This window comes from Hirundo rustica, chromosome 2 (assembly GCF_015227805.2).
Source record: "Hirundo rustica isolate bHirRus1 chromosome 2, bHirRus1.pri.v3, whole genome shotgun sequence".
In the NCBI taxonomy this organism is placed as follows: domain Eukaryota; kingdom Metazoa; phylum Chordata; class Aves; order Passeriformes; family Hirundinidae; genus Hirundo; species Hirundo rustica.
This window is the reverse complement of record NC_053451.1, coordinates 116786416-116808263: the sequence shown is the minus strand read 5'-3', so window position 1 is coordinate 116808263 and position 21848 is coordinate 116786416. Positions and strand designations below refer to the sequence as shown.

The 21848-nt window shown below is 48.9% G+C and overlaps 2 protein-coding genes across 4 annotated transcripts in view; one reads left to right on the top strand and one right to left on the bottom strand.

The window, feature by feature from the left end:
• TTC3 (tetratricopeptide repeat domain 3) overlaps positions 1-1889 on the top strand; it is a 39174-nt gene extending 37285 nt beyond the window's left edge. The window contains exons 40-42 of the mRNA XM_040055283.1: positions 157-246; positions 808-905; positions 1545-1889. Coding sequence (XP_039911217.1) covers positions 157-246; positions 808-905; positions 1545-1560 — 204 coding nt within the window. The 3' untranslated portion in view covers positions 1561-1889. The remainder of the gene's footprint in view (positions 1-156; positions 247-807; positions 906-1544) is intronic.
• Positions 28-19070, bottom strand: VPS26C (VPS26 endosomal protein sorting factor C). 3 transcript variants are annotated; one of them, XM_058419392.1, is made up of 9 exons: positions 18916-19070; positions 14487-14630; positions 12498-12647; positions 10759-10839; positions 8877-8951; positions 7878-8028; positions 5583-5684; positions 5331-5483; positions 28-3038 (listed from the first exon to the last, which is right to left on the bottom strand). In XM_058419392.1, exons 1-9 carry the CDS (start codon positions 18970-18972, stop codon positions 2956-2958), a joined length of 996 nt encoding a protein of 331 aa, XP_058275375.1. In that variant the 5' UTR covers positions 18973-19070; the 3' UTR covers positions 28-2955. The 3 variants fall into 3 exon arrangements, with proteins under 3 accessions (XP_058275375.1, XP_039911960.1, XP_039911962.1); XM_040056026.1 differs by lacking the exon at positions 5583-5684 and having other exon boundaries at positions 18916-19069; XM_040056028.1 differs by lacking the exons at positions 5331-5483; positions 5583-5684.
• Positions 19071-21848: the final 2778 nt, after the last annotated feature.

Sequence of the window (21848 nt, the reverse complement as noted above, 5' to 3'; positions counted from 1 at the left end):
GCGAAATAATCCCGGGAGAAACAGAAGAAAAGTGATAATTGCCTCGTTTATTTTGTGTACAGAAAGCTTGAGTAGACTTGGTTAAAGTTAGTGACCTGGTTAATTGAGTTAATTGCTGCTGGTTGTTAAGTAACTGAGTGTTCCTTTCCTGGCCAGGCCTCCTGTGAGGATCCCTGCACCATCTGCCACGATGAGCTGAGCAGAGACTGCTGCGGGCTCGAGTGTGGCCACCACTTCCACAGCGAGGTGAGCTCTGCTCCTCACCCCCAGCTCCTGCCAACAGCCCCCTGCCCCTGCCCTCACCCCGCAGCGCTCAGACAGCGGGACACAGCTTCCTTCTCCAGCCTCTGCCCCAGACCCTCGCCCACAGCCAGCCTGACAGGGAGCTTTGGGCGTTTCTCAAGTGAAACCATTCACCAGAGAGGGCTTCAGATGGGCTATCTGTGAAATTTGGGGGCTTTTCCCTCAGATTTATCCCAGTATTGGTTGGGATTGGCTGGCAGCACGCTCAGGCAGTGGGTTATCCCTGAAAACTCCGTGTTTGCCTCCTGAGGGTGGAAATTCCTGAAGCCAAAGAGCCGGGATTATGTTGGAGTCTAACTCCACGTTTGTGTGACCTTTTCTGTTCTAATGCCGGTTTGTTCTCACAGAATCAATCCAGATTCGGAATAAATTCAGTTCCACCCCCCAACTTCAGCGGTGCAGCACTTGCTGAAGAGCCTCCCCCATTAGTGCCAACGATTCCCAGCCTCCAGCTGGGCTCCTCTTCCCGAACTTTGCCTCTCACCCCTCTCCCTGTGCCCGCAGTGCATCCGAACGTGGCTCAAGCAGCATTCCACCTGCCCCATGTGCCGTGTCCACGCCCTGCTTCCCGAGGATTTCCCTGAGCTCCCTGCGTGGAACAAGTACGGCTGAGCCTGCTTTTCCTGCTCTTTTCCTGCTCTGCTTCACGGTTAGAGATTCCAGAGGGGCTGCAGCACAAGCCCGGGGCGGGGGGACGGGACACAACCCTGGGACAGCCTCGGGATTTGACTCCGAGATCCAGGAGTTCTCCTGGTGGAGCTCAGGGCTGGCAGCACACGGAACTCTGCTGCATTTTTGGCTAAGGGACGCCAAAAGTACTGAATTCTTTTGTCTGAAAGGCCGGTGCAGAATTCCTGTGACATTTGGGGGCTTTTCCCTCAGATTTATCCCAGTATCAAACAAGTGGGTGACCCAAAGGATGGAGCAACAGAATTGGAAACAGATTCCCTTCCTCTGGCATAAACAGTTCGGGATTGAAGCCTGGTGTGGTCTTGGCAGCTCTTTTCTCTGCATAAATCCACAGCTGAGAATTGAAATTGTTTAAATAGTGACTTCTAGTCACATTTAAAAGCAAGAATTTTAAATGATTCGTATGGATCAATTCTTTAATCTCAAAATAGGGTTGAAATTGGAATTTTCCTCCCCCTTGTTGAAGAGCTGGTCTGTTTAAATGGGAAGGGTTGTTTTAAAGGATTCTTAAAAAGCATTTTTAAATGACATTTCCTCTGTGTTTTGTGCAGGAATGGTCACCAGTAGCAGGAGGGGCAGAATTCCAGCAGCTCAGGGAATTGTTCTCCCGCTGTTTCCCCAGTCTGAAGTGACCAGAGCACCATCAACACGGCGAAATTTGTCCCAAACAGCCAAAAGGTGAGGACCAGAGCCCGAGAATCCTAAAGTGAAACTCAAATATTCTCTCCTCTGACTCCAGGGAACATCACATGGAGTCGAGCTCTTGGCTAATTCCAGGGATCACTCGTTCCCCACACTGCTGCATCTCCTCCAGCCGAAGTTTCAAAGTTTTAAGCTCCTCTCTCGTTATTCAGTGTATTCGTTACCACTTGAATAAAGTTCCTGCTGAGGCCAAACACGCTGTTTGTGTGTAGTGTTTCTGCTCGGCCTGAGGTAGGGGTGAGTAACTGCTCTGTGTAGAATTGAGGGATAAAAATTCCAGCACTGGAATCCTCTTCAGCTTCCCAGTGTTTTTGGGGGGCTGCAGCTCTTCCTCAAATCTCCCAGTACCATCCCTGGTCTCAGGGAAGAGTGCTAAGTTTCAATAAATGACATTTTCTGAAATGAAAAATTCAGCTTTTTCTTCCCAAAACACCAGGGCCCAAACTGGAGTGACATTCTCCAGCTTGGCAAATGCTGCTGGAAAACCCAAAGGAAATGATTTTCCTTAGTTTTCTTAATTTCTGCCTTTTTAGCTGTTCATCTCTACACTTCCAAATTCCATAATATAGACTGAGCCTGCTTCTACCCCACATGGAAAATTAATGGAAAATCCACGAGTTGTGGCTGTCCCATTTTAAAACAACATCAAAATCCACAACCTGTTTGTGTTGGGAATGTTATTTCTCACTGAATTCCTTTTCCCTGAAGCTGTACAGTCACTGCCACATCAATTTATTCCTCCAACACCCAACTCCTGTTCCCCGTTTGACCAAAAATTTCCTTGGTGTGATCTGAGATCCCTCATTTCCCATCCACCTTGGGACAGATCCCAGAGTTGCAGCACCATTTTTTAGACCTTCCAAGACCTCATTTCCCATTCTAGCACAATTCCCACACCCTCCCAGCACGGCTGTAATGGGACTGATGAGTTTCAAGGGCTCTTCAGAGGACTTTGGAACAAGAATTACAAAATGAAATCAAGAGAGGGACTTGCTCCATCCTTCCACAAGCTGTAGAAAGCCATGGAATGATTCCGCCAGGATTTGCCTGAGGGAAAAATTGGGGAAAACCCAGTTGAGGGCAGCAGGGCTGGGAAATGCAGAGAGGCACTGGCCAGGTTACCAGGGAAGTGAAAGCACAAGAAATGCCCACGGGAGGAAGGACGGGAAGAGGCTCCAGCTGAAGTCAGGCACGGATGAAGTTCCACTTTTCCCTCTGAGGAATTCCCAGGAAATCCTTCCCTGCCTCTCCTGGGGGTGTTCACATCCGGCACAGCTTCAGGGGGAAGTTCTCTGTGATGAGATGGTCGTCCTGCAGGACCACCACGATGTTCACTTCAAACTCTGGGAGAAGGGGGAAAAGAGAGAATTCCATGGGAAGCTGAATCCCAGCAGCAATCCATTCAATTGCATAGGAAAACTGAATCCCAGCAGCAATCCCACTTCAGTTCCATAGGAAAGGTAAATCCCAGCAGCAATCCCACTTCAATTCCATGGAAAGCTGAATCCCAGCAGCAATCCCACTTCAGTTCCACAGGAAAACTGAATCCCAGCAGCAATCCCACTTCAGTTCCACAGGAAAACTGAATCCCAGCAGCAATCCCACTTCAATTCCATAGGAAAACTGAATCCCAGCAGCAATCCCATTCAATTCCATGGGAAGTGGAATCCCAGCAGCAATCCCACTTCAATTCCATGGAAAGCTGAATCCCAGCAGCAATCCCACTTCAATTCCATGGAAAGCTGAATCCCAGCAGCAATCCCACTTCAATTCCATGGAAAGCTGAATCCCAGCAGCAATCCCATTCAATTCCATGGGAAGTGGAATCCCAGCAGCAATCCCACTTCAATTCCATGGAAAGCTGAATCCCAGCAGCAATCCCACTTCAATTCCACAGGAGGAATGAATCCCAGCAGCAATCCCACTTCAATTCCATGGGAATGAATCCCAGCAGCAATTCCACTTCAATTCCATGGAAAGCTGAATCCCAGCAGCAATCCCACTTCAATTCCATGGAAAACTGAATCCCAGCAGCAATCCCACTTCAATTCCACAGGAGGAATGAATCCCAGCAGCAATCCCATTCAATTCCATGGGAAAACTGAATCCCAGCAGCAATCCCACTTCAATTCCATGGGAAAACTGAATCCCAGCAGCAATCCCACTTCAATTCCATGGAAAGCTGAATCCTAGCAGCAATCCCACTTCAATTCCATGGGAAAACTGAATCCCAGCAGCAATCCCACTTCAATTCCATGGAAAACTGAATCCCAGCAGCAATCCCACTTCAATTCCATGGGAAGCTGAATCCCAGCAGCAATCCCACTTCAATTCCATGGGAAGCTGAATCCCAGCAGCAATCCCACTTCAATTCCATGGAAAACTGAATCCCAGCAGCAATCCCACTTCAATTCCATGGGACGCTGAATCCTAGCAGCAATCCCACTTCAATTCCACAGGAAAACTGAATCCCAGCAGCAATCCCACTTCAATTCCATGGAAAACTGAATCCCAGCAGCAATCCCACTTCAATTCCATGGGAAGCTGAATCCTAGCAGCAATCCAATTCCACAGGAAAACAGAGTCCTAGCTGCAGGATGAGGCAGGAGCTCCTGAAACATTCCAGGCAGAACCTCCCCCAGCCCTTGGACCATTCCTAGAAAATCCTGCTTGCTTCTAATCTTTGGGATTCCTCTGGATTGTTTCCTCACTGATAAATTACGGCAAACGATCCTCTGGAAAAGAGGGATCGGACATCAAAGAACAAAATGGTTTGGGAAGGACAGACTCCACCAAGGTGGGGATTAAAGCATGGAATGGGAGAATTCCAGGACAGACCCATTCCCTGTTCCCAGCATGTAACAGCCTCAGGAAATGAAACACTGGAATACAACAGCCCTGCAAAGTGGGGAACAAAAATTCCAGAGGAAAATCTGCTCATGTCCTTCAAAGCCAAAATCAGTATCAGATCACTAACCATGGAGACAGAACGAAGAGTTAATAAATGAAGGGAAGCAGAAACCAAAATAAACTCAAATTCTCATTGCAAATTGCTACCGCAGAGCTTCAAATGGCAAAAAATTAACGAGTATTATTATTTGGGGGAAAATCACCGCACACAAGATTCTGTGCCGGCAGATTCCAGCAGGACGAAGGGAAGCAATACAAAAATCCAGCCACGTGGATTCTTGCATTTGAACAAATGAGGAAAATCCTGATTTTGTTAATAAAAATGACTGGATTTTGACAACAACCAGCTGGGAGGAGCACGTGGTGTAGGTAAGAGGAGTCACACCCTGACCAACCTTGCTGCTTTCAGCAGCAGAGCGGGGAACGAAAAAGGAGAAGAAATGGAAAGAGGGGTTCTCAGTGGTGAGGAAAAGGAGGGATTTTATTCTTGGACTATTCCTCAAGTGTTTAATCATGGAGCATTCCACTGCTCCTCTTTCCCCTCATCGTGGAATTTTATTAGGAGCAGCTCAGTGTTCGGTCTGAAAGGAGCAGGATCCAGGTTTGGGGAGCTCAGGGATCTCCCGAGCTCTTCCTGCAGCGCTGCAGGATCCATCCCCTCGCCTGCCCACCTCAAGGGAACGCCTGTGGCCACTCCTCTCCCAGGAAAAAGCCTCCCCACTCACCCACTTTGAAGTTGGTTGTCTCCAGGGTGGGGCAGGTGAAGAGCCTGGGGAACACCATGTGGATGGGGACCGGGAGGCCCCTGCAGACGTCGCCGTCGGCGATCTGGATGTTCTGGATCTCGGTGGCGTCCCTGGCGTAGCCCTCGGCACAGCCTGGGCGAGGAGGGACAGGGGGGTTGGAGCCCTGAGCACAGGGAATTGCAGAGTTCCTGTGCTGTCAGGCACCGAGCCCCCAGCAAACACTGCACTGACCTGAGGCCGTGGAACAGCTCCCAAAATGGAGTGACAGCACTGGGATTGTGGCTGTGCAGCTGGGATAGAAGTGTGTGACAGCACAGGGGGCAAAACTCAGAGCTGAAGGGTTTAGAACACAGGAATAGAGAGAAAGCAAGGTGGAGGATTTAGGGCAGAGGCTGAGTCCTTCTTTTTCACCTTCTTCTTCATGGGCTGGGTGGGATTTTGTACTTGGGTAGAAAAATCCACATTGCGGGCCAGGGGTGGTTGGTTATTGGGTTAAAAGTCAAAATAATTTAGGTGTCATCTCATAATTGGACAATTTATGCTTAAAAGGCCTTGGAAAGAGTTAAGAGACAGAGCTCACAGCTTGTGAATTTGTGCTATAGATAACAATTAATAAACATCTGAGCCCAAACACAAAAACTGCGCCTCTGGAGCGTCCAACCCCGGCTCTGACAGATGAAAATAAAATAAAAACCCACAAGGAGGGAAATGGGGGGAGACGAGAGAAAGCAGCAGCCAAAATTTACAATGGAGATACACCAGGATTAAGGGGAAAAACTCCCTGCAAGTTTTCCCAGAGTTAAGGATCACGGAGATAATTTAAATTAACGTTGGGGCCGTTCCTCCAAAGTGTAAACCCTGCAAGGCCTCGATGCTCCGGCCTTTCTTTCGTGCCGTTCCCTGTTGCAGTTTAAGTATTGCTCAGTTTAAATTATGTTTTAAGTTCTGTTAGGTTTAGGCCCTGTTGAGTTCATGTTAAATTTAAGTTTTGTTAAGTGTTGTTAAATTTAGGTGATGTTACTTTCAAGTTCTGTAAAGCTTTAAGTGATATTAGATTTACATTCTGTTAGTTTGAAATTCTGTTATAACGTAAGTTTTATTAAGTTAATGGAGTTTAAGGTTTCCTTTTGCCAATTTTTATCCGTATTTAGTTTGAGTATTGTTAAATTTCAAAATTAAACAGGCTCAGGTTCTAATGTGGTGTCATTTAACACATTTTTAAAACAAGGCTCTCAATAACAGTAGTTAAGAAAATAAAAGGATCTTGAAGTGACACGTGTCTTTTGGATAATCAGAAAAGAGCTATTAAAGCACATAAGAAGTCAACTATAAACATCAAAAATTAACAAATTCACATCATGTCATCGATTTATCAGCACTAATCACCTTAGGAAGCTGAGATGACACCTTTCTAAACTGTCACATACTTATGACCTTGAGACAAAACACAGAAAAAGCCTGAAACAGCTCACAACCAGTAACAGCCGCGATGCAGAATTGTCACTGACTCTTCCTTCTGTGTTACCTCCGGGAGCCAAACCAGCAGAGATTGTAACAAATGACAGAACTTCCCGTGAAATCAAGGGTACAGCAAACTGCACCTTGTATCTATGAACTGCCCATCCCCGGGAAGGGATGGAGGGAATTCCTGCAGCCGGGCCAGCGTCACGGGTGGAATTACCGAAGGGATGTGTTCTATTGTCCTCTGTTAAACCTGCTGGGGAGGAGTTTCCTCTGTAACCCCTTCCTGGGGACTCCTGGGGACAGGGCCAGCTGTGAATCCAGGTGTGTCACCGCTCTTTGTCCCTTCCAGGACCCCTCCTCCCTGCAGGGATCTCTGCTGTTCCTGGCCCATCCAGGCTCACTGCAGGGCTGAGACAATTCCATCCTCCCTCGGGAGATGCTGCAGCCAGGGGAGGAGCCCGGCATTCCCGGCTGGATTACACCTGGCCCGGGAACAGCAGCACAGCCCGTGTGCACGGGATTGCCAGAGGAGGAGCCCGGCATTCCCGGCTGGATCACACCTGGCCCGGGAACAGCAGCACAGCCCGTGTGCACGGGATTGCCAGAGGAGGAGCCCGGCATTCCCGGCTGGATCACACCTGGCCTGGGAACAGCAGCACAGCCCGTGTGCACGGGATTGCCAGAGGAGCCCCGGAGCCATCCCAGCACCACGGGAGCTGCAGAGGAAAACTGCACCCTGCTGCAGGATCCCTGCTGCCAGAACCACATCTGTCACTGCAGGAGGCTGGGCTGGGCTGGGACCAGCGCCCTGAGCAGCAGCGTGTCGGCTGCGCTCTCACCCGGGCAGGGCTCGCTTTTGGTTTGGTTGGTTTCTTCTACTACTACATTTTAATTTTCCTAGTAAAGGACTGTTATTCCTCTTCCCATATCTTTCCCTGAAAGCCCCTTAATTTCAGAATGACAGTAACTGAGAAGGAGAGGGTTTGCATTCTCCATCCCAGGGGAAGCTCTGGCTTTTCCCTGGCAGACACCTGTCGTTCCAAACCACAGGGAGGGGCTCACCACAGGTCTCCACACGCACGAGCTGCAGCTCGATGCTCCTGACGGCCGCCTCGGCGCTCTCCACCACCAGCTCCCCCGTCAGCGGCTGCGTGATCACGCAGTTGGTGGAGTTCAGGTGGCCCCTGATCAGGAATTTGGGAAGGGAGGCTCTCTGAAAAAGGTCGGAGGGAGGAGGGAAAGATGCCGCTGTAAAGAGCAGACTAAGAAAAAAAAAAACCAAAATAAAACAAACAAAACAAAATGAACGAAGCTTATGGATAGTTATTGAAAGAAGTAGGAAATTCCCTAAAAGTTCCCAAGTTGAGAACTCAAGAGTCCAGAAATTCCTCATGCAGCGTGAATTTCTTTCTTTCGCTCTGTACCAGGATTTCTCCTACAGTCTTCTCCCTTGACATCCTTCCTGCTCCTCCCTCCACCCCATGGGTGGCCTTTTCCTGGGAAGAGCTGACAGAACTCTGCTGTTGGAATTCATCAGGAGCTGCAATCGTGTGCTGGAGGAAGCGGGGACACCTTCCACTGCTCCAAGCCCCAGTGTCCAACCTTGGACACCTCCAGGGATCCAGGGGCAGCCACAGCTTCTCTGGGAATGAACAATTCCCTCCCAATATCCCATCTAAGCCCTGCCCTCCTTGGGGCTTCCCAAAGCCACAGAGGGCTGTAAAAAAAGGCTCAGAATGGGCATTTCTCAAGGCTGTTGGCTGTCCATGGTACAGAATGTTTTCCCTTGTTCCACTCCCATCTTTCACTCATGAAAAGGGATAAAAATATTTAACCGCTCCTCAGCAGAGTTCCACCTCCCACCGGTCCCCACAGTGCAAGAGGTGAGGCAGAATCGCTTGGGTGCTTATAAAAGTGAAAAAGAAAATGGAAGAATAAAAAATAATGATAAAAAAAAAAAGAGCAGATTATCTACAAGGCAGAATTTGATCACTCCTCTGGTCTCACTCAGAAACACACAAACTTCACATTTTAAATAAAATAATCAGAAAATCCTTCTACCTCTTTAACATTTTGCAGAGTTTCAGGAGTAATGGTGAAGTCCACAGGGCTCGGCAGCAGCTTCCCTTTCTGCGACTGCAGGGAATGGAAGGGTTAAACTGAAATCTGCTCCCCAAAACAGAGAGACAATATTAAAACCCACAACAGCTGGCTGCCCTAAACCACCTGGAAAAGCAGGAAAACCCTCCCCAACTGAAGCAGAGAGGGGGGAAAAAAAAAAAAAAAAAAAAAAGAGTTCAATTTCCCATTTCTGCATGTACAAATAAATTCATTTTACACGTCCCTTGGAGCCTTTCCTTTCATTACTCAGTTTGGGGAGGGGAGATTCCAAATGAACTCGTGTCCATGGCTTCAAATCTGCTTTATAAATCCTTGTTCTCCACCAGCAAGGGGCTGATCTGGAATTCTGGAGCGAGGACCTGCCCTCACTGCTCAAGAATTCAAAACAGCTGCTGCTGCCCAGCTGCAAGATGGGAGAGATTAGCCAAAGATTGGCTGCATTTTCCCAAAATGACAGATTCTGGCACACAATGAGCTGAAGGGAAATGGTACATTGAGCACTGACAGTGAGAATTATACGTTCAGTAAAACCTCATGAATTCACCCTGACTGAGGGATTCATGATTTACTGGCTGGTGAGCTCAGAAGTGCTGCAGTGGGAAGGAGAAATAAACCCAGGGAAACTGCAGGAGACGTGATTTGTCACTCCTCTGACAAGCGTGGCTCACTTATAAATGTAATAATGGGCCAATAAAATGTAGCATCAGATACTGCAGGAAACGCCGAAACCTCACCGACAGGAAACTCGTTTGTAACACCAAACTAAACCTTTTAAAAAGGCACTTTTAGAACTAAAAATAACATTTCCACCGCAGGCCCTGAAGAACACAAAGGGTTCTGGGATTTACTGTCCTGAGAGAGTTCAAAGGAATGACAGAAGCAGGATGTTCCAGCACGTTATAGATGGGGAAAGGGAGATTTCATCAGCTCTGGACAGGCACAGCTCAACCTAAAGCAACCACACAGGAGCTCCTGTGACAACCAGCAGAGCATCTTCTGGGAGTCCAACCTGCTCCCACAAGGACTGGGATTAGAAACAAGTTTTCCCTGCAGGAATGGTCAGGCCTTGGAAGGAGTTGCTCAGGGAGGCGCGGGAGTCTCTAGAAGCGTTCAGGAGCCTGGATGTGGGACGTGGTTTGGGGTGAGGACGGGACTGGATCATCCTGAAGGTCTCTCCCACCCTGAAGATTCCATGATTTGCACCTTGACGCAGACCCAGCTGCGATACTTTTGAGTCAGGGCTCTAAATCAGACATTTTCACCACCCAACTCCCATTCCCAGGGCTGCGGGAGCCTGGAATCTTTGGCTGAGAACTCCTGGGATAATTCAAACCAGCGTTTGGAAAAACGCCATCGTATTTATGTGACCACCCCATTGTCTCAGAACTCGAAGGATGAATGGGAGAATAAACTCAGGGCACTGTAAAAACATCTGAAAATCCAACTCCTCTTTGTCCTTGAAAATTAAGAGAGGAATGGTTTTTTTCTAAGCAGAAGCAACAGCTCTTTGGGGTGGTTTTGTTTTGAGGTGGTTTTGTTTTGGGGCCGATTTCCTTTACTCCTACATTTTGGGTAAAGGTCTCAGGCACGGAGTGGGATTTTGGGGTGCCCTGTGCAGGATCTTGAGTTGGGTTTGATGATTTTTGGGGTCTCTTCCAACTCAGGATATTCTGATTCGACACTTCTGTAATCCCTCGTGTCACTATCACAATTTCCATGGGTTTGGTTTTGGTTATTTTTCCCCTTAAAGTGAAGCGTGTGTGTGTGAATTAATTTAAAAAAAAAATTAATTAACTGCAAAATGAACAGAAACCACGCTCACCAGGGAGTGGACAATGAACTCACAAGTCTTGGTCAGGTCCTTTGCCAGCAGGGAGCGTCTCATGTCGCAGCGCAGGGTGTACTGCGGGCAATGGGTAAAAAGAGCTTTAATTCACACTTCCTCCCTCCTTCCCAACTTTTCGCCTCCCCTCTGCCCCTGTGCAGAGTGTTGCTGCTGTTCTGTGCAGTTGTTGGTGATTTTGGTTTGGTTTAAGGGATTCTCAGCCCCTAAAATTTTGGTTTTCTCGTGGGATTGAACTCACGGTGGGAAGAGCTGTTGGGATATTTCACGGGGAATTTCGGCCACACAGCTGAGCTCAAGGCAGCACTAAAATCAGGCAAGGAGCTGAATTTGCTTTCAGTTTGCTCTCCTAAAATGAGAGCCATAAACCAGTGGATGAAAAACAGTAAGAATTTGCTTATCCCAGAAATCCTACACTTCATCTCCAACAGATTTCACCTCAGTGTCCTTACAGGACAGGGAATTGGTTGGGATGGGGTTTTGTGTTTTGTTTGATTTTTAATTCCTCCCTCAAACCAGGGATTTGGGTTCCTCACTTCTGGCTCATGGTCACCACCCCCCAGCAGTGTCTGATCAAAGGTTTCTGCACCAGAACAGAGACTTGAACCCACAATTAATCCCTAAATCAAGAAAGGGAGGCCCAGTGAAACTGCCCAGAGGGTTTAGGAAGTGTCTCTTAATCAGCACCTCAGTGTTACAATTCCCTCTTCAGGAGAGCAGGACTCTCCAAGTTTGGCTGAAACTTCAGTTACTAAACTTTAAAGGTGTTTTATCCAAGAAAAAACACACAGAGGAGAGAAAGAATGACAAAATAAACCGAATATTCCTCATGAAAGTGCACCTCAAACTGACTGATTGATCACAGCAAGGTATTTGGGATCTGGGGAACAACTCAACCGGTGCTGCACCACTTTTGACATCCCTGCCACAAACACCAGCTGTTAAATGAGGGAAGAGGCCAAAAGGGAGCAAAAAAATGTAAAGGATGTAAAAAGCATCCAAACACAAAAAAAACCCAAAGGATTTTTTTTTTTTTTTTCTTTTAGCTCCTTCTGATAGGCTGCTGGGGGGTGATTTGGTTTGTTAGGTTGTTTTTTCCATTCCAGTGCCATGAAACTTCGTTGTCCAGCAGAGAATTTGCCTTCAGGAGATGGCTGAAGAAAGACCTTCCCCATGAAAAAAAACCACCAAAAATCACCCAAACCAACCAACCCAACCTATGGTAAAGCAATTTTTAACCAAAAAAGATCAGATTTCAGAACTGTATTTCCACAGGACTGTGTCCAAGCAGGAATTCCACAGAGATCTGGGCAGGGAATGTCACTGCTCCTCACCCCAACAAAGCAAACAACTCCTGATTTGTGCTGCCCTCAACACTCGGAGTTTCCCTTCTGAAATTACACAAATTTATTTGGGATACAACCACACTGTGGTGCTGGTTTCTTTTTCAGGAAGGGAAGGGAATGGAAACAGTTGCCTACAACATCAGGACGGATCAAATTTAGGTCACAGCCGTTCTGCTGAGGTATTGCAGGTAAAACATTTTGTTTGTGCCATCATTCCCTACAGATTTACCCAATAAAGGGTGGAAAGGCTCCGTCAGGGTGAAAAGAAAACAGCACCAAACTTCATCCTCAATTTCCACGGATTAAGAGCTGCTTTGGAAGACACTGTGCAGATGAATTTCCTATTTTTCCCTCCAGACAGCACCTCCTCACCTGGATATTGACAAAGACTCCGTGATACGTCTCGTACAGAACTTTGTTGCCCTTCATTTGCAGCGGGAATTCAAAGGGAATTTCTGTCTTGCCACTGGGGAGCTTCCCTGGTTTCACCATTTCTATGGTGCTGTTGATAATCTGAATAGGCTGCAGGGATAAATATTGAGACAGAGAACAAACAACGTCTAAACTCTACCAGAATTCCTGGATTTCCAGAGACCTCTCCAAGACACACAGTGCTGGGATATTTTTTTTTTTATTTTTGCAATGAAAAAAAAAAAAAATTAATATTTTGCTCAAATCTCTATGTTATGGGTGCATCCCGTTAATGACCAAAGATATTCAGGGAGGTCACCAGGAGCAGCTCCAGCTTTGGGGAGTGGAGTTTCATTTCCTAAATTGTCACCCTTAACAGCAGCAGGAATGACCAAAGCTGAGCACTGAGCCATCCCCTCTGACCTCCAAAGTTTATTATTATTTAGGAGAGGTCTCTCACTGCAGTGAGGCTCGACTGTGCTCTGACTGCAGAGGTGGCTTGGACATCTCCCTCTGCGGTTTCACCGTTATCGTCCCCAACTCCTGGGCTTCCAACACGAGAAAGAAGTGGAAGGTGTTCCTGCCATGCTGGGGGGGCACTGGATGGGATTTAAGGTCCCTTCCAGCCCAAACTTCCTGTGGTTCCCTGATTTAAGGCCACCCTAAGTTAACCAAAGTGTTTTCTGCCTCCAGACAGAGCCAGCCCTGCTCCATCTGTGGAGCCTGGGAGGAGTTTCCCTGCTGGGACCCAGACCTGGGGAGCAGCACAGAGCCCTTCCAGGAGCTCCACAGGTCCCTTTCTCTCCAGAGCAATCTGGCAAGTCTTGTCTCATGAACCCCCCATGGCCTCCACAGACAGCGCCCGACCTGGCACTAAAGTCCAGTTAAACCCAGTCACTTCAACAAAAAGTAAAACAACACCACACAACCGATTATATTTCTTTAAATCACAGCCCTTCAATGCATCATCCAGTATCCCCTTTTTAGATTATTTACAGCATTTCATCCTGAAAGAAAATTCTCCCATGCCTGCCAGTTACTTCCCCAAAACGTCCTCACAAACCCTTCCCTGGGGATATTCCAGAGCTGCCTGGGGATGGCTCTGCTGGAGCAGGGAGGTGACACCCACTGAGGTCCCTTCCAGCCTGGAATCCTGTGATCTCCGCACAAAGCTGAGCGTTTCCCTGCTTTCCGTCACTTCCGCACCGTGAGCAGCTCCGAGCGCCCCGGAGCCTTTCGGTGTTGGGGGCTTACCCCAACATTGAGGTGGTTTCAGGGTTCTTGCTCCCCTGCACAGCTCCGAGCCGAAGGAAGAGACGGAGTTCTCAGGTTTAGATTTTTCAATGTTGCATACTTCTTTTATTGTTTCTTATCTTACAATTTTCTCGGAGTCCGACAAGATGTTCGCAGCTGCATGGATTCCTCACGTCTCCCCCCGAGCTGGGCTGTCCTTATCTTTTATACTAATTGCTACGTATTTCTTATTTACTATTTCTTACCAATGTCTATCACTATTACTAAAAAGGTCATCTTTACTTTGACCCAATCCTCACTAACTACTTTGTGCCACGACAATGCAGCAATGGAGTGAGGGAAGGAGAAGGAGAAGAAGAAGGAGGCAACGCCCCAGATTCTCCATCTTGTCCCCATTCACTTCAATGCTAGGAACCTAAAACTATTATTTTCTCATTCTGTGATAAGCTAAACTACTATTTCTCACATTCTTGTGGCCTGTAAACTTTCTCTCAGTGCAGGAAGTTTTTCCCATGGACTGAGATCAAAGCCAGTGTCTCTCTGAGCTCTGGGCTGGGGTCCCAGACCCCCCTGCCCAGGTCCCTGACCCTCCAGGGCAGCCAAAGGAATGCCCTGGACTCCAACATTTCGGGAAAGGTTCCACCAGACAAAAGGGTTTTTGTTTGGGTTAAAAACGTTCCCCTGTGCAGCCCTTACCTTGGCAGCGCTGCAGAAGGCCTCAAACACTCCCACGTTTTTGGCACTGAGCTGCAGATTTACCGAGCCCTCCATGGTTAAGGAGATGCCCTGGTGCTGCACCGTGTCCTTGCTGGTTATGACCACCACTCCAGAAAGGATCTCCTAAGAGCAAAGAGGGAAAAAACCCCACATTTGTTTAAGTTCTTTTTTATTTATTTTTTTTTTAGACAGTGGAACTCTTGAGATCTCCAAACTGAAAAAAAAATAAAATAAAAATCCTGTTCCCAAAGAATGGTGTAACCTTGTCAGGATGGACAAACACTGATGGAGGAATTTAGGATGAGAGCTCTGCACTTTTGGTTTTTGCCTTAAAAATCTCACCCTCCTCTTGGCTGAAGTATTTACCTGAGCTTCAAGGTCTAAGTTGCACAGTTGTAGACTGATATAACTCCAATCCAATAAAGAATTTTGAACAGAAGAAGACAGAGATAAAAAAAATGCCCTCTGCTCCCAAAGAAAAAAAGACCTCTGTTCCTTAAGATAATTTTAGAAAAAGAAGAAGAAAACCTTAGTTTTATACTATAAAAAACATCCTTAAACAGTATCTAAAGAAGTTAATAAGCCCATGAGCACAGCTAAGAGAAAAACTGCTAAATGAAAAGAATTTCACAGTTTACAGAGTTTTTTTTCTCCAAGCAGCTACAAATTCATGACATGAGAGCCACCAAAAAACTGTTTTCTTACAGCAATGTCTCCATAAAAGTCCTAAGAGAAACTCCTCTCCCTAAAAACTGACAAAAGGCTATTTTTAGCAGTGAAACGAACTAAAAATCACAAGTTTTGTCTCTTTATGCTGTGGGTGAGAAAATAAACAGTTTGTAAAGAGAGGAAAAAAAAAAAAATTTTAAAAAGTTTCATTTTGCTTCTCGTTCTTCCCTCTCGGTGTTTATTAATAAATCTACCTCTACACCTTTTAAAATTTAAACTTACTTCACTTTTCTCCTAATCCTACCTCCCAGCAGAAGAAACACTCAAACCACTACACCAATGAGACAATAACCAGGAAATGAAGATTTAAAGAAATAAAGGTTTAAAGAACTAAAAGATTTTCCTGTCCAGGAAGATGAAAAACCCTCTCACTGGCTCAGCTGCCAACAGCCAAGGTCTGTTTGGTGTGTTGGAATAAACTGCCAGGAGGAATTGCTGCATGAAAATTGGGAAGAGAAGGCACAACTGGAAAAGGGGATGAAGGTGAGATTCACCTCCAGCAGAGATTTAAAACAGAGAAATGAACACAAAGAAAGAGTTTCAAAGTGAATGTGAGTGAAAGGCAGGAGCTGTGTGACTCCAGGGATGTCGCCACCCATCCCACGAAGGATGTGCTGCCCACAAAATGTCCTCTGCACAAAAATGCTGCATCCTCAAAGCGTCACCTCAGGCTTTTTAACCCTGGGAAAACGATGAACTGCAGGGGGGCAACGCACAACTCCCTTCACACGCTGCAGGGTTCATCCTTCCCTTCTCCCACACCGGGAAATCCGCTCCAAGCCTGAAATATTCCCAGCTGGAAAGGGCAGCAGGTGACTGAGAACTGCAGAATTCCCTGGGGATAAACCTCTCCTCCTTGCTCCTTCCCCAAACATGCCCCAAGGTTCAGCTCCCTCCAGCCACGGGACGATCCCACTGCTCACTCTGCACCCAGGATCTCGCCAGCAGACTGGGAATTCTGGCAGATTTTTGTCTTTCCTGGTGGGACAGGATGGCAGAAAAATGGGTCAGGGGGGGTTGAGGTAGCAGGAAAACACCCTGAGAGCCTGGGATGAGGATCTGCAGCACGCGGGGAACGCCAGAACGGGAGGCACGAGCACAAAGGGACGGCAAAGAAAAGCTGACCTAAATTCTGCACCGCTCTGCTAAGGGGCCTTAATTAGCACCAGCAATTAGGTTATTGCTTTAAAAAATGAGTCCGGCTCAACTCTGAGGAGCAAGGACAACCCCGAACACGTGAACTGCTTGAACAAAGGAGAAGTTTCCTGTCACACAGCCACAGCTCACTCCAGAGCTGCTGCCTGCACACGGGAAGGGTGCACGGCCTGGGAGCGGGAAAGCAAAGGATGAGTTCAAGTTAAATATTAATTTTAATTCAGTATTTCCTTAGATATGAAAAAAAAACCAGCTCAAAATTCTGCCCCTCTGCTCAGGTGAGACCCCAGCTCTGGAATTCCCAGCACAGGGAGGACGTGGAGCTGCTGGAGAGAGCCCAGAGGAGGCAGCAGGATGAGCAGAGGGATGGAGCAGCTCTGCTGGGAGCAAAGGCTGGCAGAGCTGGCATTGTTCAGCCTGGCCAGGAGAAGCTTTGGGCTGAGCTCAGGGTGGCCTTGCAGGGCCTGAAGGAGCCCCAGGAAAGCTGGAGAGAGACAATTCCCAAGGGCTGCAGGGACAGGGAATGGCTTTGAACTGAAAAATGACAAATTTAGGTGGAATGTTGGGAAAAAATCCTTCCCTGAGAGGGTGGGGAGAAGCTGTGGCTGCCCCTGGATCCCTGGCAGCGCCCAAGGCCAGGTTGGACATTGGGGCTTGGAGCAGCCTGGGACAGTGGGAGGTGTCCCTGCCCATCCAGGGGTGGCACTGGATGATCTTTAAGCTTCCTTCCATCTCTCTGTGTCCCCACAAGGTTCCTATTAAAAATCCGTGTTGTATCCCTGGTGTGCAGCTCTTCCATCGTGTTTTCGTCCCAGACTTTCAGATTCCAGGCCTAGCTAATGAACTAAAATTACAAACCTTTCCACGTGGAGTTAAAGCAAAAAGTAAAAATGAAACTGACAGATTGACTGACCAAAAATACCCTAATTTCAGCTTAAAACACAGGGAATATTCCTTTCCACACAAAGAAAAATCCATTTAAATGCGATATAAAACAAGTCAAATTCAATCAAATTGAAAATGGGACAGAGCACTGAGAAACTGAAATAGATAAATAAACAAAATCCTAATCATTTATAATTTTATAATGCACAAAATGACGTGAAAGTGCGACACAGACAGTTATTTACCACTCTGGAGCCATTCCTAAAGGGAATCACGCAGCTTTGCCAAAGCCATTCTCTAGATAATCTGACAATTGTAGGACAGATGCTGCACGCCCCTCCCTTTCAAATCCAGTTTTCCAGGATTAAAATCATTCAATAAACGGAATTTCAGTGGATGGAAAGGATTTTTACGATACAACTCCAAGAAAAAAAAGAGGGAGACCCGCACGTCGCTGCTGAGCAACTGAGGATTTCTAGGTAAATAGCGACAAAAATGAAAAATATTCCTTCCCTTTCAGGCCACATCAGCCTCTGCAGAGCTGGCTCAGATCTTCCCGTGGTACCCAGGAAAAGGGGAAGGACAAAAAGCACCGCTCAATCCCAAAGGCAACGCCCGAAATCCCGCAGCTGAGCAGCTGTTGGCTACGGGAGGACACCGGGAATCCGTGCTGGGATCGGGAAAGCTCCGGGCAGGGACCGGGGAAGGGCTCGGAGCAGGGGAAAAACTCCAGGAAAGGACAAGGGGAAAGAAAGGGACACAAGGGCAGGGACATGGGGAAAGCTCCGGGACACGGGGAAAGCTCCGGGACACGGGGAAGAGACGCCGACACCGCGACAGCACCGACAGGAGAGGGCGAACGACTCCGCTTTCCGAGGAATCCCCGCTGCCAAGGACGGTCCCGGGCCATTCCCAGCGGGAAGCTGGGGCCAGGACACGGCCCCGGAGCGTCCCCGACACTCAGGGAATCCCAAACAGCTGCGCTTGGAAGGGACCTCTGGAGATGATCCAGTGCAAGCCTCTGCCAAGGCAGGGTCACCTGGAGCAGGTGACACAGGAACGCGTGCAGGTGGCTTTGGAATGTCTCCAGAGCAGGAGACGCCACTCGCTCCCCCTGGGCAGCTGTGCCAGGGCTCTGCCGCCTTTTGTCCGTGGAGAGAAGCTGTGCCTCCTGTGCAGGGGAATTGCTGGGCTCAGTCCCTGCCCGTGGCTCTGGGGCCATTGCTGGGCCTGGAGCAGAGCCTGGGCCCTGCTCTGCCCCTCCCTGCACACAGGGACCCACAGGGACACCCAGGGACACCCAGGGACCCACAGGGACACCCACGACTGAGGCCCCTCTCAGCTGAACTCCTCTCCAGGCTGAGCAGCCCCAGCTCCCTCAGCCTTTCCTGGGCACGGAGCTGCTCCAGGCCCTTCCTCAGCTCCAGGAGCTCCTGTCCCTGCTGTGCTGAGGATCCAGGGCTGGACACAGCACCCAGAGGTGCCTCCAGGGCTGGGCAGAGGGGCAGGATCAGCCCTGACCTGCTGGGAATGCTCATCCCGACGGCCCCCAGGACAGCACTAGCCTTCCTGGCCGCTCTCCTCGCGAGCACCCCGCTGTTCCCCGCGGCCCCGGCAGGCGCTATCGCGACAGACGCACCCCATCGCGATAAACCTTCCCGGCGCGCTTCACCCTCACGTCCAGCGCCGTGCCCATCGCTCCGTCACGTGACACCCTCCTCACGTGACCCGAAGGCGGGATGCGCGGGAGCCCCGCCCCCTCCACATCCGGGTCCTCGCCGCCGTCACTTCCCAGCCGCTGACGCCGCTTCCCGCGCGGCCCCGCCCACTGCCCCCGGTTGTCAGAGCAACGCGCGGGCGGGGTGAGTGACGCACCGCCGCCGCCCGCGGGGAACTACAGAGCCCGGCGTGCTTTGCGCGCCGGTAGCGCCCGCTGCGGGCTGGGGCGCCGCGTGGGCTGATGGGACTTAGAGGCGGGATCGCCTTAACCGGCCCGTGAGCGTCTCTTGTCGCGACTGTGGGGCCCCGCACGGAGCAGGGCGGTGACAAAGGGAGCCCGGGAAAGGCCGCGCTGCCCTGAAATTTATCGCTCTGACTACAGTGTACAGCCACAAGCACCGATGTAAACGAGGGGCGAACTTGTCTCAGTTCTAATTCCGCGCGGGATTAATCGCTTTGAATTTCCAAACACGGCCCGGTCCCCAGAGTTCCCCGCAGCTTGTCCGATAAATTCAGGAAGGCAATGCCTTGCAAAAGTAGGCAGTGAGGAATTTCGCCTTAAAAACCTGGAGCACGGAAACGTTCGGTGTGGAAATGTCCGAGCGCTGAGGGAAATGCTTCGATCTCTTCCAGGTGTGGCCTCAGACGGAATTCCCGTGATTTCAGCGGAACCAGGAATTGTCCATCGGGGGAATTGCAAGTCCCGAAGGAAATCTCTAAAGCAGGAGTCGAGTTCTGAAATTTATTGCTTCCTAAGTCATTATTTTCACCTCATTCTTCACGTGTTATTCAGTGAAAGCGGATTTTCTTCCGATTTACATGGTTAAAACAAACACAGCCCTGTCGGTGGTGGGAGCACCTGGAAGATGGTTCTGTCCTCTTCCCTCCTCACCCCTTCAGTACTGAAACCCGGCCATGTCCCTTCCTCCTGCAGTGCTCATGGAAAACTTGGCAAAAGCCACTGCCTGCTCCTGTTTTGGAGGAAAAAAAAAAAAAAAAAGGTGAGATACTAAAGTTGTCCCACATTTCAGGGAAGAGAGGGAAAGTGGTCATTGTAAAAAGAAAGGAGCATTTAACTGAATGTTACTGGCAGGACTCAGGTGGCTAATTACTGTCATTAATTAGTGAGGGGCAGATAAAGACGGATTTTTTTTGTTTTACTTTTTACCCCATACAAGGAGAACTCAAAAGAGGAAAATAAAAGCCTGGACAGCACAGCTGCTTCTGAGCGCGTGGATTTTTATTTTTTTTTTTTGCCATCATTTCACAATCAGTTGTTTTTCTTGGGAAACTTTTTCCAAGGTACTTCAGTTACTCATTTCTAGGAACTGGAGCCTCGTGTCCAGAAAAAGCTCCTGTTGGAGCTGTCCCTCTGCCTGGCAACACAGATCCCACAAACAAACCCAGGGAGCACCAGGCTTCCCGAGGAATCCGTGCCCAAATCCGGTCTCTGCGGTGAGGGCTCAGCACCCTCGGGGTGGTTCTTGTAGACAGAATCCCGGGATGGGTTGGGTTGGAGGGACCTTAAATCCCATCCAGTGCCACCCCTGCCATGGCAGGGACACCTTCCATTGTGCCAGGCTGCTCCAAGCTGAATGTCCAGCCTGGCCTTGGGCACTGCCAGGGATCCAGGGGCAGCCACAGCAAATCTGGGAATTCTATTCCAGGGCCTCCCCACCCTCATAGGAAAGGATTTTTTCCCAACACCCCACCTAAACTTGTCATTTTTCGGTTTGAGGCCATTCCCTGTGTCCTGTCCCTGCAGCCCTTGGGAATTGTCTCTCTCCAGCTTTCCTGGGGCTCCTTCAGGCCCTGCAAGGCCACCCTGAGCTCAGCCCAAAGCTTCTCCTGGCCAGGCTGAACAATGCCAGCTCTGCCAGCCTTTGCTCCCAGCAGAGCTGCTCCATCCCTCTGCTCATCCTGCTGCCTCCTCTGGGCTCTCTCCAGCAGCTCCACGTCCTCCCGTGCTGGGAATTCCAGGGCTGGAGCAGCTCTGCAGGTGGAGTAAATAAAACCATTTAAAAGCAAAAAAAAAACCCCACAAAAGCAAACCAAAACCCAAGCAAACCACTCCAAATAAATCCCACCAAAAAAACCCCCCAACCGACCAAAAAAAGAATTCCAAAACTAAACAACAAAACAAAACCCCAAAATGCAAAACAACCCCCCAAAAAACAAACAAACAAACAAACAAACAACCCTCAACCCCGAAAGCAGGAGGAACAAAACAACTACTTCAAGGAGAGCAATATCCCCGTGTGGCACAGGCAATCACTGTCAGCCCAGATGCAGTGACAGGTGAATTCCCTTCCCACCTCCAAGCTGTGGGCACCAATATTCCACTGAGAAGCCCCTTTCCCCTTTAGTTTTGATTTCCTGAAGGGATTCCCGTTCCCAAAACGAAGCCAGAATTTGTCAGTCTCTCACCATTTGCCCAAATTTGGGGAGGATTTTCCAAGTGGATGAAGGCAGCAGGCTCCTGACAATGAGAGGGCTCCGTGCCAAAAATTCCAGCCTTGCTCTGACGCTTCGACTCTTTCACTGATTTCGCTGAAATTCTTCCAAAATAACTCAGTGGGAGGTGGATAGCGTGGAAATTTATAATTTGGATCAACCAAAAAAAATCGTGTTACTGGAGAGGGAATTTTCATAAGGGCAAGGGGGATGGTGTTAAATTGACAAAGGGCAGGGTTAGAAGGGATATTGGGCTGGAATTGTTCCCTGGGAGGTGGGCAGGGGCTGGGCTGGAATTCCCAGAGCAGCTGTGGCTGCCCCTGGATCCCTGGCAGTGCCCAAGGCCAGGTTGGAGCAGCCTGGGACAGTGGGAGGTGTCCCTGCCATGGCAGGGGTGGC

What these genes read in the sequence shown, in the direction of transcription:
- VPS26C (XM_058419392.1), bottom strand. Translation starts at nt 18,972, where the DNA reads ATGGGCACGGCGCTGGACGTGAGGGTGAAGCGCGCCGGGAAGGTTTAT. An exon ending in CGTGCGTGTGGAGACCTGTG is followed by an intron (nt 5,685 to 7,877) that starts GTGAGCCCCTCC and finishes TAAACCCTTCAG; the next exon opens with CTCTGAGTTTTGCCCCCTGT. An exon ending in GACAACCAACTTCAAAGTGG is followed by an intron (nt 3,039 to 5,330) that starts GTGAGTGGGGAG and finishes CCCTTCTCCCAG; the next exon opens with AGTTTGAAGTGAACATCGTG.